We start from the raw sequence: 13,305 nt of genomic DNA, 5'->3' as shown, positions 1-13,305 counted from the left end.
AGGGAGGATCTTGCTGCCTGCTCCACTGATCAGGTCTCCTTTCTTGCTCATTAGGCTTGGAAGCACACATCAAAGAATGCAGGGGGATACAGTATGGGTAAATGAAGGTGGTATAGAATGTAATCTTATTCCCCAACGAGCTGCAGCTGAACCAATTACTAAAGATTAGGAGCAGGCCTGATGCTAACAGGCCACACCTGTAGCCAATGAGAACAGTGGTATAAAAGAGTGGATTGGTGGGATCTGGAGTCAGATGGCTGCTGCAAGGACCAGGAACAGTCAGTGCTTAGAGGAACTGCCTGCAAGAGGCATTGAGGAGGCATGAAGCTCTGGTGATATAGAATCCTTGTACTATAATGATAATAGGATTCTTAATATATAAGGCAACAAAAGAACATCCCAATTTAAGATAATCTTGGCAGGTTCCACCCTAGGGGTGCTGATGGGCAGTGGATGAGTGTGAGCTAGCTGTGCCCAAGGGCCCAACAAAGCCCATGGTACCCTGGCCTGTCTCAGGAGCACTGTGGCCAGCAGGACCAGGAAAGTGATTCCTGCCCTGTGCTGGCACTGCAGAGGGTCACCTTGGTTCCTGTGCTCAGTTCTGGGCCCCTAAGCCCAGGAGGGACAATATCCAGGGCTGGTGATGTGGTGTTTGTTGGTCCTCAGGATGTGGGAATCTTGACTTCATGTTTCAGAAGGCTGATTAATTATTTTATTATATATATTATGTTAAAATGAAACCATAGACTGAAATTACGCTAAAGAAAGAGAAAGGAGACATCAGAAAGCTAGAAATGGAAGGAACGAATAATAAAATCTTGTGGCAGCTCACAGCCATGACACAGCTGGCTGTCATTGGTCATGAAATAAAAACAATTCACATGCTGGGTAAGCAATTCTCCAAATCACATTCCAAATGTGATTGGAGAATTGCTTACCCAGCATGCTTCAGCAAAACATGAAGAAGCTGAAGCTCCTCAGCTTCTCAGGAGAAAAGATCCTGGTGAAAGGATTTTTCAGAAATTATGTCTGTGACAGGCTGGATGAGGCTCTGGTCTGTTGACATGGTTGCCGTCTCGTAGGTTGGACTCGATGATCTCAGAAGCATTTTCCAACCCAAATGATGCTGTAAGGGATGTCAGCAGTCAGAACAGACAATTGTCCTCTCTGCTCTGGTGAGACCCCACCTCACACATTGGGCACAGCTGTGGTGCCTGCAGCAGCAGAAGGACATGGAGCTGCTGGAGCAGGTCCTGGGGAGGCCACAACGCTCTGAGGGCACTGGAGCACCTTGAGAGAAGGTGAGTACAGACCTCATGGCCCATTTCCAGTGGGTGAAGGAGCTGCAGGGAGGCTGGGCAGTGACTCTTCCTCAGGAGCTGCAATGATAGCACAAGGGGCAAAGCAACAAATAGAAAGAGGGGAAATTTGAGTTCAATATTAGGAAGAAATTTTTTTACTGTGAGGCCCTGGCATAGGCTTTCCAGAGAAGCTGTGGCTGCCCCTGGATCCCTGGCAGTGCCCAAGGCCAGGCTGGACAGGGCTTGGAGCAGCCCGGGATGGTGGAAGGTGTCCCTGCCATGGCAGACACTAGAATGAGCTCTTTTAAGGTCCATTCCATGATTCTGTGCTGTGCTGGCTGCTCCGTGTCCCACCGGTCGGGTCTCCTCTCCTTGGAAGCACACAAAGCCCTCACATTACGAAGCACACCCATTTAAGATCATCCCGATTATTTCAAGACCCCGCGCCTCACAGCAGCGGCGCCCCGGAACCCCGGAGCGGGCCCGCGTTGCCGGCCGGACGCGGGCGGGAGGCGCGCCCGCCATGGCGGCGCCCACGCGGGTGTTCGCGTTCCGGGACGCGCGCTGGGCCCCGGACCCGGTGCTGGAGCCGAGCGCGGCCGTGCGGAGCCCGCAGCCGGTGCCGCTGGTCATCGACAACGGCTCCTTCCAGACGCGGGCGGGATGGGCCTGCCCCGACCCCTCCGTGCCCGCCGAGCCGCTGCTGCGGTTCCGCTCGCTGGCGGCGCGGAGCCGCGGGGCCCGCGGCGGGGCGGGCGCAGAGACGCAGGTGGGGAACGACCTGGGCAGCCCCGAGCCCCTGCGCTGGCTGCTGCGCTCGCCCTTCGACCGCAACGTGCCCGTCCAGCTGGAGCTGCAGGAGCTGCTCCTCGACCACGTCTTCCAGCGCCTCGGAGTCTCCTCGCAGGTACGGCCGGGCCGGGCGGAGCCGCCCGTGGGTCCCGGAATGGTTCGGCTTGGAAGGGATCGCGCTGCCGTGGGCATGGACGGCTTGCACGGGACCAGGTTGCTCAGATTGCTGTGGCCTGGACGCTTCCAGGGATGGGGCAGCCGCAACTTCCCTGGGCAACCTGTGCTAGTGCCTCACCACCCTCACAGGGAAGAATCTTTTCTTAGTATTTAATTTACACGTACTGCCCTAAACTTACTGCTAGGTGATGCTGTTATTAGGAGTGTTTACTGACCGCCTACATGCCCAGCAGTGTTGAGAGTTGCTTCTCAGACCATGGAGCCCTTTACCTGCATGACAACACCAGTTTGAAAGCTTTACCCAGAGTGGAACTAAAGTTTCACTGCTTTTCACTCACCTCCTCATTGCATGGGTTTTGGTTACTCAGATTTTTAACAATTTATATATGTCTTTAAAAGTCCATTCTCCTCCACCATTATGAGTTTACTCTGGTGGAATTAATATTAACATATTTTAAATTAATATTAATATTTTTTACTCCTTTAAGCACTAGATAGAATTTAATTTCCATTATTAATACCCTGCACATAGAGTGCTTTCTCAAGCCCATTTTGGAGGAGTTTTTGCTGATGCTTAAAAGAAGAAGCAGAGATAACTAACCCTGGCTTTTCCCTTCATACCTTTATTACTGTCCTTTCCCCTTGTCTCTCCCAGGGCTGTGTGGATCACCCAATTGTTCTGACAGAAGCAGTTTGCAACCCTCTGTACTCAAGGCAAATGATGTCTGAGCTCCTCTTTGAATGCTACCAAGTGCCAAAGGTGTCCTACGGCGTGGACAGCCTGTACAGTTTTTATCACAACAGGAGGCAGAACTGGCCCTGCAGTGGTTTGGTGATATCCTCAGGGTACCAATGCACACACATTTTGCCAGTCCTAGAAGGCAGGTGAGTTCTGAGTGTCTGATTTTCAAGTGATGCAAATACCTCTTCCTCCAGCTCTGCAATATTAACTCTTGTAGTGATTTATACTGATGGGTTAAAACCAGATCTGCAGATTTTGCTAAGCTGTGTTGAGTTTTGAATTGAAGCAGTGCAGCTCTTGTAAAGGTTGTGTTTTAGTTGATAATTGTGCCTTGATGTGTACTTTCAATGGGAGAAGGGGATATGTGCCCCAAGTGAAACTGGGCATTAACAAACATAGTTTAGGTTTTAAAGCAGCTTTGGGACAAAAGAAAGTGCTCTGTGTGTGAGACTCTACAGTGCTGGAGGCTTTTACCATTTTGGTTATTCTGCTACATTGCTCTACTTTTGCTTTTTTTCCTCTTTTTTAAATCCTTACTGCAAGAGATGGCTTTATTATATCTGGTAATAAATCTTCAAGGTTTACACTTGTCCAACCACTAAGTGTTAGGTTAAGATTAAAAAACTACTTTTAGCACCACTACCCATCACTTCTCTTAGAAGTGAACATCTCCTTAGATGCGTTGTGTTAGAACAGAACATCTTGCTGTAGCCAAAATTATTTGGACTTGTTTTTAAAGCAGAACAGAGCCTTTTAGAATAAAATAGTGAACCAGCAGTTATAAATAGTTCAAATAGTGGAACAGCAGTGGTTTTTCTGTTGCCTGAGAAAAGCAGGTGTGTTAGATTCTCTGGTAAAACACTTATCTATGAATATTCATCTACAGAAATCAAACAATTTGGGGGGAAAGCAGGAGCTCTGTTTGATTCCCTGTGAATTCCCTGAGTGTGAGCTGTGTCTGTTTGCATTTTTGAGGCTGGATGCCAAGAACTGCAAGCGCATTAACCTGGGGGGGTGCCAGGCTGCCGTGTACCTGCAGCGCCTGCTGCAGCTCAAGTACCCCGGGCACTTTGCGGCCATCACGCTGAGCCGCATGGAGGAGATCCTGCACGAGCACAGCTACATTGCCCAGGACTACACTGAAGGTAAAACCAGCTCTCATTCACTGCCTTGATGGTGCTCACTTGTGGGGGATACCAGTTGTGGGTTTCTCTGGGTCTGGACTGAAGGCACTTGAGGCAGTAGTTCATGTTTGGACACAGGTGTTTATTGTTTCTTATCAGTAAAGCTTGTCAGTCTCACTACTCTGAGTTCAGCAGCTTTTCATTAGGAGGCACAAAATGGCCAACAATCTCTTGGTACAAGGTCTTTTAAGACTAAACTATCCAATTAAGAACTGACACTTGGATTATTTTCCCTTTTAACGCAATAACTGATCCCACAGGGCCCCCAGTGCAGACTTTTCTGCCCAATTACAAAATGGCACCCAAACGCAAGAAGAAACATGAAGAAGAAACCCAGGACGACACCCTGTGCCCTCCATCTTGCTGCCGTCCACAGCATACTAAAAATCCCAAAACCCTAAATTTCTCACCAAGTGATACGCCTACACTGCTCTCTATGATCTGTTTCACACTTTTGTGGATCCTAGTCTATCTTGAAGTCTAGGAAGCTTTTTCACTTTATTGTTGCTCTTCACCCACCCATGTTGTTTTTCTTTAACGTAATTCCCACTAGTTCTCAATGTTTTTGGTTGATCCTCTCTACCCCTTATTTTGAACTCGGCTCAAATTCTTACAGAAATATTCTACTTCTGTTTTGCTTTGCGGTAACCTGCCTTGCATTTAACAGCAGTTTAATATTTAAAATTAGGCCAGAAATAAAATTTAACTACTACTACTGCTACAAAGAAAAAAATCTGTATTGGTTCAAATTTCTCTGTGAACAAAAATTGTGATGGTTTCAGTGGAAAAGAATTTAAAATGAGCTTATTGTTTCCTTTATATATCAACAAAACCTCTTAGTGGGTTAGGATTTCTGTGTTTCGTATCTGCTTTAAGGTTTCCACAGTTGCACAGGACATTTCTCATAACTGTGTGTGAATTAAGGAAGTTTTAAAATTTCCATGGCAAATGTCATCTGAAGTAGGGCCTGAAGAAAAGTGTTTTTTTTACATTTGTCACTTGTGAATGAGACTTCCTTAGAAATATGTGAGTGCTCTCCCTCCCCTCGGGCAGAGGGACTTAAGTGTGCACTTGCACTTTGCAGTACTTGGTGTTTCCTGGAGGTCAGAGCACTCAGAGCTGCCTGCACTGGGTGTGTGACCTGGAGGCAGCACTCAGAGGGGACAGCCAAGCTTGGCAACAGCTGCCAAGAGGTGACAGAATTCTGTGCTTGCACTTTTTTTGCCTTCTTTCCTCACCTTTCATCCTTCGCACGAGGTGCGCGTAACACCCGAATCGTTTTGCGCTGCCAGAACAAAACGTTACTTTGCTTTCCAAATGCCCAGAGCTGCAGAAGTGGCGGTGCCCAGAGTACTACGAGGACAATGTGCACAAGATGCAGCTGCCTTTCTCCAACAAGCTGCTGGGCAGCACTGTGGCATCTGAGGAGAAGCAGGAGAAGAGGCAGCAGCAGCTGCGGCGGCTGCAGGAGCTCAACGCGCGGCGCCGCGAGGAGAAGCTGCAGCTGGACCAGGAGAGGCTGGACAGGCTGCTGTATGTGCAGGTAATGCAGGCAGAGTGCCAGTGTGGTGGCTTGGGAGGAGGGCAGGCTGTCCTCAGAGCTCTATCAGAAGGTCACACATCATGGTAAAGCTGTGACTGTCGTGGGTGTTCCCTGATAGGAGCTTGTCAAGGTTAGTTGTGAGTTAATAGAGAGATTATTGATGCAGGGGATGTTTTCAGTTTCTGAACAGCACTTCTGGGAGATACCTCAAATGCTGTCAAATTGTGCACATCATAGTCTCTAGTCATGCAAGCAGACTATCTATACATCACTGCTGACTGCTGTTGCCTTGTCTTGTTCATCACAACTAACTGATCTGTCCGCAGGAACTTTTAGAAGATGGTCAGATGGATCAGTTCCACAAAGCTTTGGTGGAGCTGAACATGGACTCTGCAGAAGAACTTCAGTCTTACATCAACAAATTGAGTCTGTCTGTTGAACAGACAAAGCAGAAAATCCTACAGTCAGAAGTCAATATTGAAGTGGATGTTGTGGACAGCAAGCCAGAGGTAGGATGTTTTCACCAAGATAATCCTAATTTTATCTCTGAATTAAACTTCTGTGCTTGAAAATGAGTCACTTCAGACTTCTTTGATGAACTAAGCTTATTCTTTAACACATTGCAAGGCATTATTAAGTTGGCAACTACTTCTCTCTTTTCAGAGAGAATATCCTGAGACAACCATCCTTAATCTTTAGTAGTCTTCTATTAAACACACAGAGGAGATAAAGATACAACCCATGCATCTTTTTGTTAAAAAAAGTATTTGCTTTCCTTTTTGTTCTTCCCCTTCAGGTGCAGAGAACTTAATGGTAAACAACCAACCCTGACTTCACTGTAGCTGCCTATTTTTGGTGGATTTAAGCAGCATGTTCTGTTTTGGTTCCTTAATGAAAGATTAATTGCTACACTTGGTTATTGGAGTTGTCTTGAAGATGAGGAGCTCCTTGTCTGCTTTGCCAGACTAACACAGGCCCAGCACACAGCAGCTGTTGCCAAGGGGTGCTCTAAGGCTGCTTGTGCATGTGCTTTTAATTGCCTTTCATGTCACTTTAGACAGAGCTTTTTTAGCTTTATCAGCCTCTCTTCAGGGAAAAGGTAGAGGGAAAAACAGAAAATTGAAGCATAGAGGGGAGATCCTTATTTAGGTGGTCCAGAGGAGCTGTGACTAGCCCATCCCTGGAAGTGTTCAAGGCCAGCTTGGAGCAACCTGGTCCAGTGGAAGGTGTTCCTGCCCATGGCAGGGGGTGGAACTGGATGAGCTTTTGAGGTCCCTTCCAACCCAAACCATTCCATGATTCTGTGATAATCAGTGCAAGAATCAGAATGATTGTGCTTCAGCAAGATTCAGGGTGATGATGGGCTTATCATTGTGAAGAATCTTTCTTCCTTCTGTCAAAAGAAGATATTCTAGAAAAAAGAGAATTGAAAGATTAGCAGTTACCTGTGATTTTTTTCTGTGACTGTGCCTAAATTCCAACATCTCCCACACCCCTGCTCTTTGCTGGGTGCAATCTCAGACCTCAGAATGAATCCACAAGCTTTGTTATTTGGTCTGTGCCTTGAGAGAGCACTTAGAATTATCACAAAATCCCTTTGCAAGACCAGATGTTCAGCTGAGTCTGTGTATCTTTCTGGTTGTCTTTTTCCTTTTTTTTACTAGATTAAAAAAAATGTATTTAACAGGACTTCATGAGACTACATTTTTTGCTGTAACAATGAGCACTTCTAAACTTCAGTTTGATTAATTGAATTTTTTAAGTAGATATAAAATAGAATCTGAGGAATGTGTGAAGAAGGTCATTTTGGCTCATCCTGGCATTGCAACAAATGTTTCAAGTTTAAAATAACCAAAACAAATATTTAGTAACAAAATCCCAGTGGTAATATTGTAACACAAAAAATTAAAAACCAGTTCCTACCTCACAACAGGAGTCTTGTAGGATTTTGAGTGATGCTTTTCATTAGGACAGAGCTTCTGTCTGTGTGAAATAAAAAGAGATTTGGTGCATCCTGTGAGCAAATAGTAGGTAGTTGAAACTCTCAAAAATTGTGTGGTGGCTTTGTAGCTAGCAAATATTTGTTTTCCAGTCCCACACAAGCAAAATAGGGAATTTAATGGTAATTATATAGCAGTTAGAGGTGCTGGAAGGGTACCAGGTCTTAACCAATATAAAAAGCTATTTTACTAAGTTTTAATATGCTGTTATGCTTAGGACATGGCTGCCTGGGTTCCTGGTGACTGAAGCCTGCATTTCTGAGCTGGCATTGGGATAAATTTATTGGAAGTGTTTGATTTTTGTGCTGTGTGAATGTCTGTATTTCTATTTCCTGGGCATACTTGCTTTCAGGCATGTTAAAGAGTTGAGATTTGAGAACTGAGTTTTCCAGCTGTGTCACCAAAATTAAAATCACACCTGAGCTAAGCTGCCATAACTTGCTCTGTTTCCAGACTCCTGACTTGGATCCACTGGGCAGTGAACAGTCCCTGGAGGATGTGGAAAGCATTAATGAGTTTGAGCCTTTATTTGCTGAGGAGCAGCCTGAAGTTGAGAAGCCAGTTGCTGCAGTGCAGGTTTGGTTTCTGTATTTGTACCTTGTGCCAGGGGTTTGCATGCCAGCTGTCCAGCCAGTCTGCTGACATTTCTTCTCATGCAAACATTGTTTGCCTGCTCTTGGAAGAGATGCCTAAACTACCTGAGCAGGACATGAAGAGAGAAATTCTGGCAGTTTTAGCTGGTGGTTTGGGATGAAAATTCCCTCTTGGCTCATTCTGCAGACAGTGCCTGGTGTGTAGCAGTGCTGTGTTATTAAGGGAAAAATGTTCTGCTCAAGTGTTTTTGTCTGTGATCCATAGCCTGGTATCCCAGTGGACACAGCTTTCAACTTGTGAGGTTGAGCCTTAGAATTAAGTGGCTCCAAGCAGAATAAATTATAGGAAAAGTCCAACTTCCCTGGCCCTTTGGAACCTTCAGCATAATGCTATTTCTCTGTGGGAGCATTACCATTTGTTTTTTTGTACAGAATTGTTTGGAAACATTGGTTATTGTAGACTGTTATTGTTCTTTAACATAATTCCCCACTCTTCTCCATGTTTTTAAAGCCCGTGTTTAACCTGGCAGAGTACCACCAGCTTTTCCTTGGCACTGAAAGAATCAGAGCTCCAGAGATTGTCTTCCAGCCCTCCCTGATAGGAGAGGACCAGGCTGGCATAGCAGAAACCATGCAATATGTCCTTGAGAGGTGAGTTTACAGAACTATTTACTTCAAACAAGCTATTCTTCATTTGATACCAGCTTTTGAAATGCTGGGTGTTTAGCAATAATTTGAGAAAATATATTGAATAGTTCTTTTTGGTGGTGTCAAGAATTGCAGGTTAGACATGTCTTCCTGAAAGCCACATGTAACTGTGCTTGTTTTAAGTCAGTGAGTCTACAAAGTTTTTTGATCCATAACCCCATCAATGATAAATTTTTGAATATATGCATCCAATATATGGATATTTATAGATTACAACTACTACTAAACTATTATGAACATGTTAAAGCATACACAAAAATAAAAATTAAAAAAGAATGAATGAGATCAAGGTGAAATAAACATTATTTAAATGTATTTATCAATTTATCTGCCTGCACCTCACTGGATTGTTTTGCACAGACCCCACTTTAGAGATCCCTGGTCCAACTCATTATTGAGGGAAACAGCAAAACACTTGCAACAGTGAGCTGGCAGTCTCTGGTTTTGTGAGACCAAAATTAGGAGTAGCATTTTAAAGTTAAGATACAGGCACACCTCATGGACATTTCCAGACAAATTAGCATTGATGAAATGTCACCCCTGAATTGATTGAACATGGGACATCATGTTTTTCTGAATGGTAAGAATTCCAGCCCTAGAAAGAAATCCAGTTGATGATTTATGGGGAACTGAGAACTTTCAGGATTTTTTCCGCCACCCCTTAATTTCCAGAAAACAAAGAAATTTTTTGGTGCTTGGAAAATGAAGTTTCTCAAAGTGAATCCTGGGACAGGGTACCAGTATTCCCCACAGCTGTTCCAGTTCATAGGGCAGAGGTCCTTGAGAAAAGCTGAAGCTGTTCTTGCTCTTCACAGGTATTCCAAGGAGCAACAGGCTGTCCTTGTCCAGAATGTTTTCCTCACTGGTGGAAATACAATGTACCCTGGACTGAAAGCCAGAATCCAGAAGGAGCTGCTGGAAATGAGGCCATTCCAGTCATCCTTTCAGGTGTGTGTGTTGCCATGGTGTTTTTGTCACCAGCCTGTTCTGCTGTGTTCAGATGGAATGGGGTGAGGTGCAGAGCAGGGGCATGGAGAGGGTTTTAAGGCAAGACCCTGCAAACAGCTTTTTGACCTGAGATGATGCAGGTTAAGCAAAGGTTGAGCTGCTCTTTGTGAAGATAGCATAGTGAGTAGGGAAAAGGAAAGTCTGCTTCTGCTAAAGGACCATGCACATAAAAGCATGTTTGGCTGGAAGTTTGCAAATCGATTGCTTAGGAATTGATAACAAGGTGAAAACACATTTGAACCTAACATTAGTGTCTCTCTTTCTGAGAGACACTGAGTAATCAGCTCAAATTTCTGAAATTCAGTTGTGTGTGTCATATACCATTGTAACCAGGGTGAAAAGGGCTTCCCTTTCCAGTGCTGAATTGACATTGTTGTTCTGTTTTCCTTCCATCCAGGTCAGCCTTGCTTCCAGCCCTGTCCTGGATGCCTGGTACGGGGCCAGGGACTGGGCAGTGGAGCACATGAACCGTGAGGAAGGCTGGATCAGCAGGAAGGACTATGAGGAGAAAGGGGGGGAATACCTCAAGGAACACTGTGCCTCCAATGTCTACGTTCCCATCCGCCTCCCCAAGCAGCCCCCACGGGCAGCAGAGGCTCCCAGCAGAGCCTCGGGCACAGGGAACCCCAGCGAGCAGCCATAGCCGTGTCCTGGGCACCCTCAGCGCTGCAGGGAAGGGTTCCTGCTGTGCCACAGGGTGGGGCCTCGCTGCCTGCTGAGCTCCCATCCTGGCCCTTGGCCCAGGAGGATGGGACATGCTGGCTCAGTTCAGTGCTGCTCACACGCAGCAGCTCGTGGAGGGCAAAACTCCCTCTTAGAGACTGGCATAGTAAGGCTCAGGGGTTTTGGAGAGTGTGTGTTTTACAGCTTTTTGAGATGTAATGAAATGTCCTGGTTTTAGATGGTTTTTGTTGCAGCTGGGCTGTAGCAAGGCAGGCAGCCCAGCAGGTGTCCCCCTTGTCACAACCGTCTGTCGGGACATGTCATGCTGCAGGACAGCAGGGGGGGGAGCTCAGCCCTGCCTCCCGGGGCCTCGTGTTCCATCTCCTCCCTGCCAGAGCAGCACACAACCAGCGGGTGCTTCTTGTCTCCATCGATGTCAGCGACAGCAGTGCTGTGGCTGAAACTGGAGAGCTGGGCACATGCACACACAGCCCTCCACAAAGCACAGTCCAGAGGCACTGCCAGGCCTTCTGCTGCCCTGGGGTGGTTCTGCAGGCTGCGCAGGGCAGCTCTCTGATGGGACTTCTTGATCAAAAGTTGTTGTAGCAATAAAGCAAAGCCTTTTGCTTTACCACTAACTTATGTGTTTCAGTGATTTCACCTCTTTAGAGCTGTGAGGATGGGTTTGATTGGTTGTACTTTGCTTAAAAACACAGGTTTGCAGCCAGGCCCCTGTCCTGCTGTACAATCTGCCTGTGAATTCAGCTGTCCCACTGAACAACTTGTTTCTTTCCCAAAAAATAATCTGTCCTGAATGCTGAACCCAAACCTAAGGAGACTCCATCACTTTGGCAAAAGCTGGAAAAGGTGCAAGGTAATGGGGGAAATATCCAGACTGTAACTAATATAAAGAAAGTGGTGTTTGGTGCCCCCAAGGGCTGCAGAGCATCAAGGTAAGTTGTCACCTGGCAGATTCAATGTAAAGAACATGAGGAACTTGCTTGTGCTGAAGTTGGTTGCCACAGGATAAGAATTTTGGATTCAAAAGTATTACTGAGATTTACAATTTTTTTAAAAAAGACACATTTGTGGGCAAATATTGAGGTCTCACCTGTGTGAGTGTTCTTCAGAGAGCCTGTGAGGGAAGGGTTGTTGCAGAGCTGCTCTCCCACAGTTGCTGTGGCACCCAGCCCTGGCCAGTCCCAGGTGGGATGCAGGTCCTGGTGGCCCTGCCTGCTCCTCACAGGCTGTTGGGCAGGGCAGGGGAAGGGAGCTGGCTGCCCCCAGGTGACCTCAAGTTTGCATTATTGATCCTATCCCTGGCTGCCTGGAGGCAGTTTTTAGGACAATTAAGGGAATTCTGTGGGTGGTAAAGAATGTGGAAAAACATGCTGTGCTGAAACTGGCCAAGTTACACATGAAGATGTCTTTTCTGATCTCAGTGACCTGGAGCCAATGCTGTCCCAGTGCTGTTTGACCCCTCTCTGACCCATCTTTAGCTTTACCTCAGACAGAGGGACTACCCAAGGCATGGAAATAGTTCTTGGTGTTGCCTGCTAAAAAGATAAGTATGTTGTGCATAAAACAGTTCCAGAATGAGGGCTTGAAAGGGCATCTCTAATGCATGATTATGTGACTTTTAATCTAAGGCCAAATCATGCCAGCCACTTCTCTTGCATTAATTCAAAGCAGAGCTGTCTAATTCTGCAAAGAGGTGCCAGAGCAGCTGCTTAAACAGCTTGAAGGAAGCAGAATTTTATAATCTGAATATTAGCTGTTAATTTGTTACTTTGTGCCACAATAGCCTGAGTAACTGATGAACTTGGACCAGGTGATCACTGTCACAGGCTGCTCTGAGTGTGCTGGTGGCCACCCAGGTGCTTGGAGCAGCACCATGAAAATCATGAATGTTGCAGACTGGGATGAATTTTAGCCATTTCAGTTCAGTTCCCTGGCAATGATTTGCTGTGGTGCTCCCTGAGCATTGGTGCTGGCAGGAGAGAGATGGAAGGAGTGTGTGGTGCTGAGGGCAGGAGGACACAGTGGTGTCATTTCAGACAGTGGTGGTGGAGTCCTTGTGGAGCTTCACCATTGGGACACTTGTGGCAAGGTTTTCTCACCCCCGTGTGCAGGAGAATTTGCTTTTTTTTCCATGTGAGTGGCACAGGGCTCTCCAAACCCAGAAGGGGCTTGGGCTGTCTCCTGTCACTGGTTTATGCCCCCTGAGAGGGGAACAGGCTAAAGGACCCCTGTAAGGCCTCTTAAATGGGACTTTTGGTTGGGTGAGGAGCAGTAAGAGGAAAAACAATCCTTCTGTGAGAGCATTTGGCAAGTGATGGCAGGGCTGCTGTTGAGTGAGCTGCTGTGCCAGCAGTCTCAGAATCATTGCTGTGCTTATCCTGGCAGTGTCCTCCAAGCTGAGCCAGGGCAATTGCCAGGGCTGAGATGGTCAAGTGGTTCCCCTTTGGTCCTTGGTAAATGAAGTTCAAAGCAAGCTATAACCTGGTTAAACAATTCAGTTGTGCCCTAATTCAGGTCAAAGAATACGAAAGTACAATTTCACAGCAGTGCTGAGTTTGGTCTATTTAAAAGAG

General features: G+C 46.3%; 1 protein-coding gene across 1 annotated transcript; it reads left to right on the top strand.

Moving 5' to 3' along the window:
* The first annotated feature begins 1,824 nt into the window (after positions 1-1,824).
* Positions 1,825-11,349, top strand: ACTR5 (actin related protein 5). Its single transcript, XM_058036229.1, has 9 exons — positions 1,825-2,208; positions 2,926-3,155; positions 3,988-4,157; positions 5,522-5,739; positions 6,066-6,248; positions 8,193-8,315; positions 8,844-8,983; positions 9,856-9,988; positions 10,446-11,349. Exons 1-9 carry the CDS (start codon positions 1,825-1,827, stop codon positions 10,689-10,691), a joined length of 1,827 nt encoding a protein of 608 aa, XP_057892212.1. The 3' UTR covers positions 10,692-11,349.
* The last annotated feature ends 1,956 nt before the right edge of the window (positions 11,350-13,305 follow it).

The sequence above is a fragment of the Melospiza georgiana genome, chromosome 17 (genome assembly GCF_028018845.1).
Source record: "Melospiza georgiana isolate bMelGeo1 chromosome 17, bMelGeo1.pri, whole genome shotgun sequence".
Taxonomy (NCBI): Eukaryota; Metazoa; Chordata; class Aves; order Passeriformes; family Passerellidae; genus Melospiza; species Melospiza georgiana.
The sequence above is the reverse complement of the archived record's forward strand: the minus strand, read 5'-3'. Positions and strand labels throughout refer to the sequence as shown.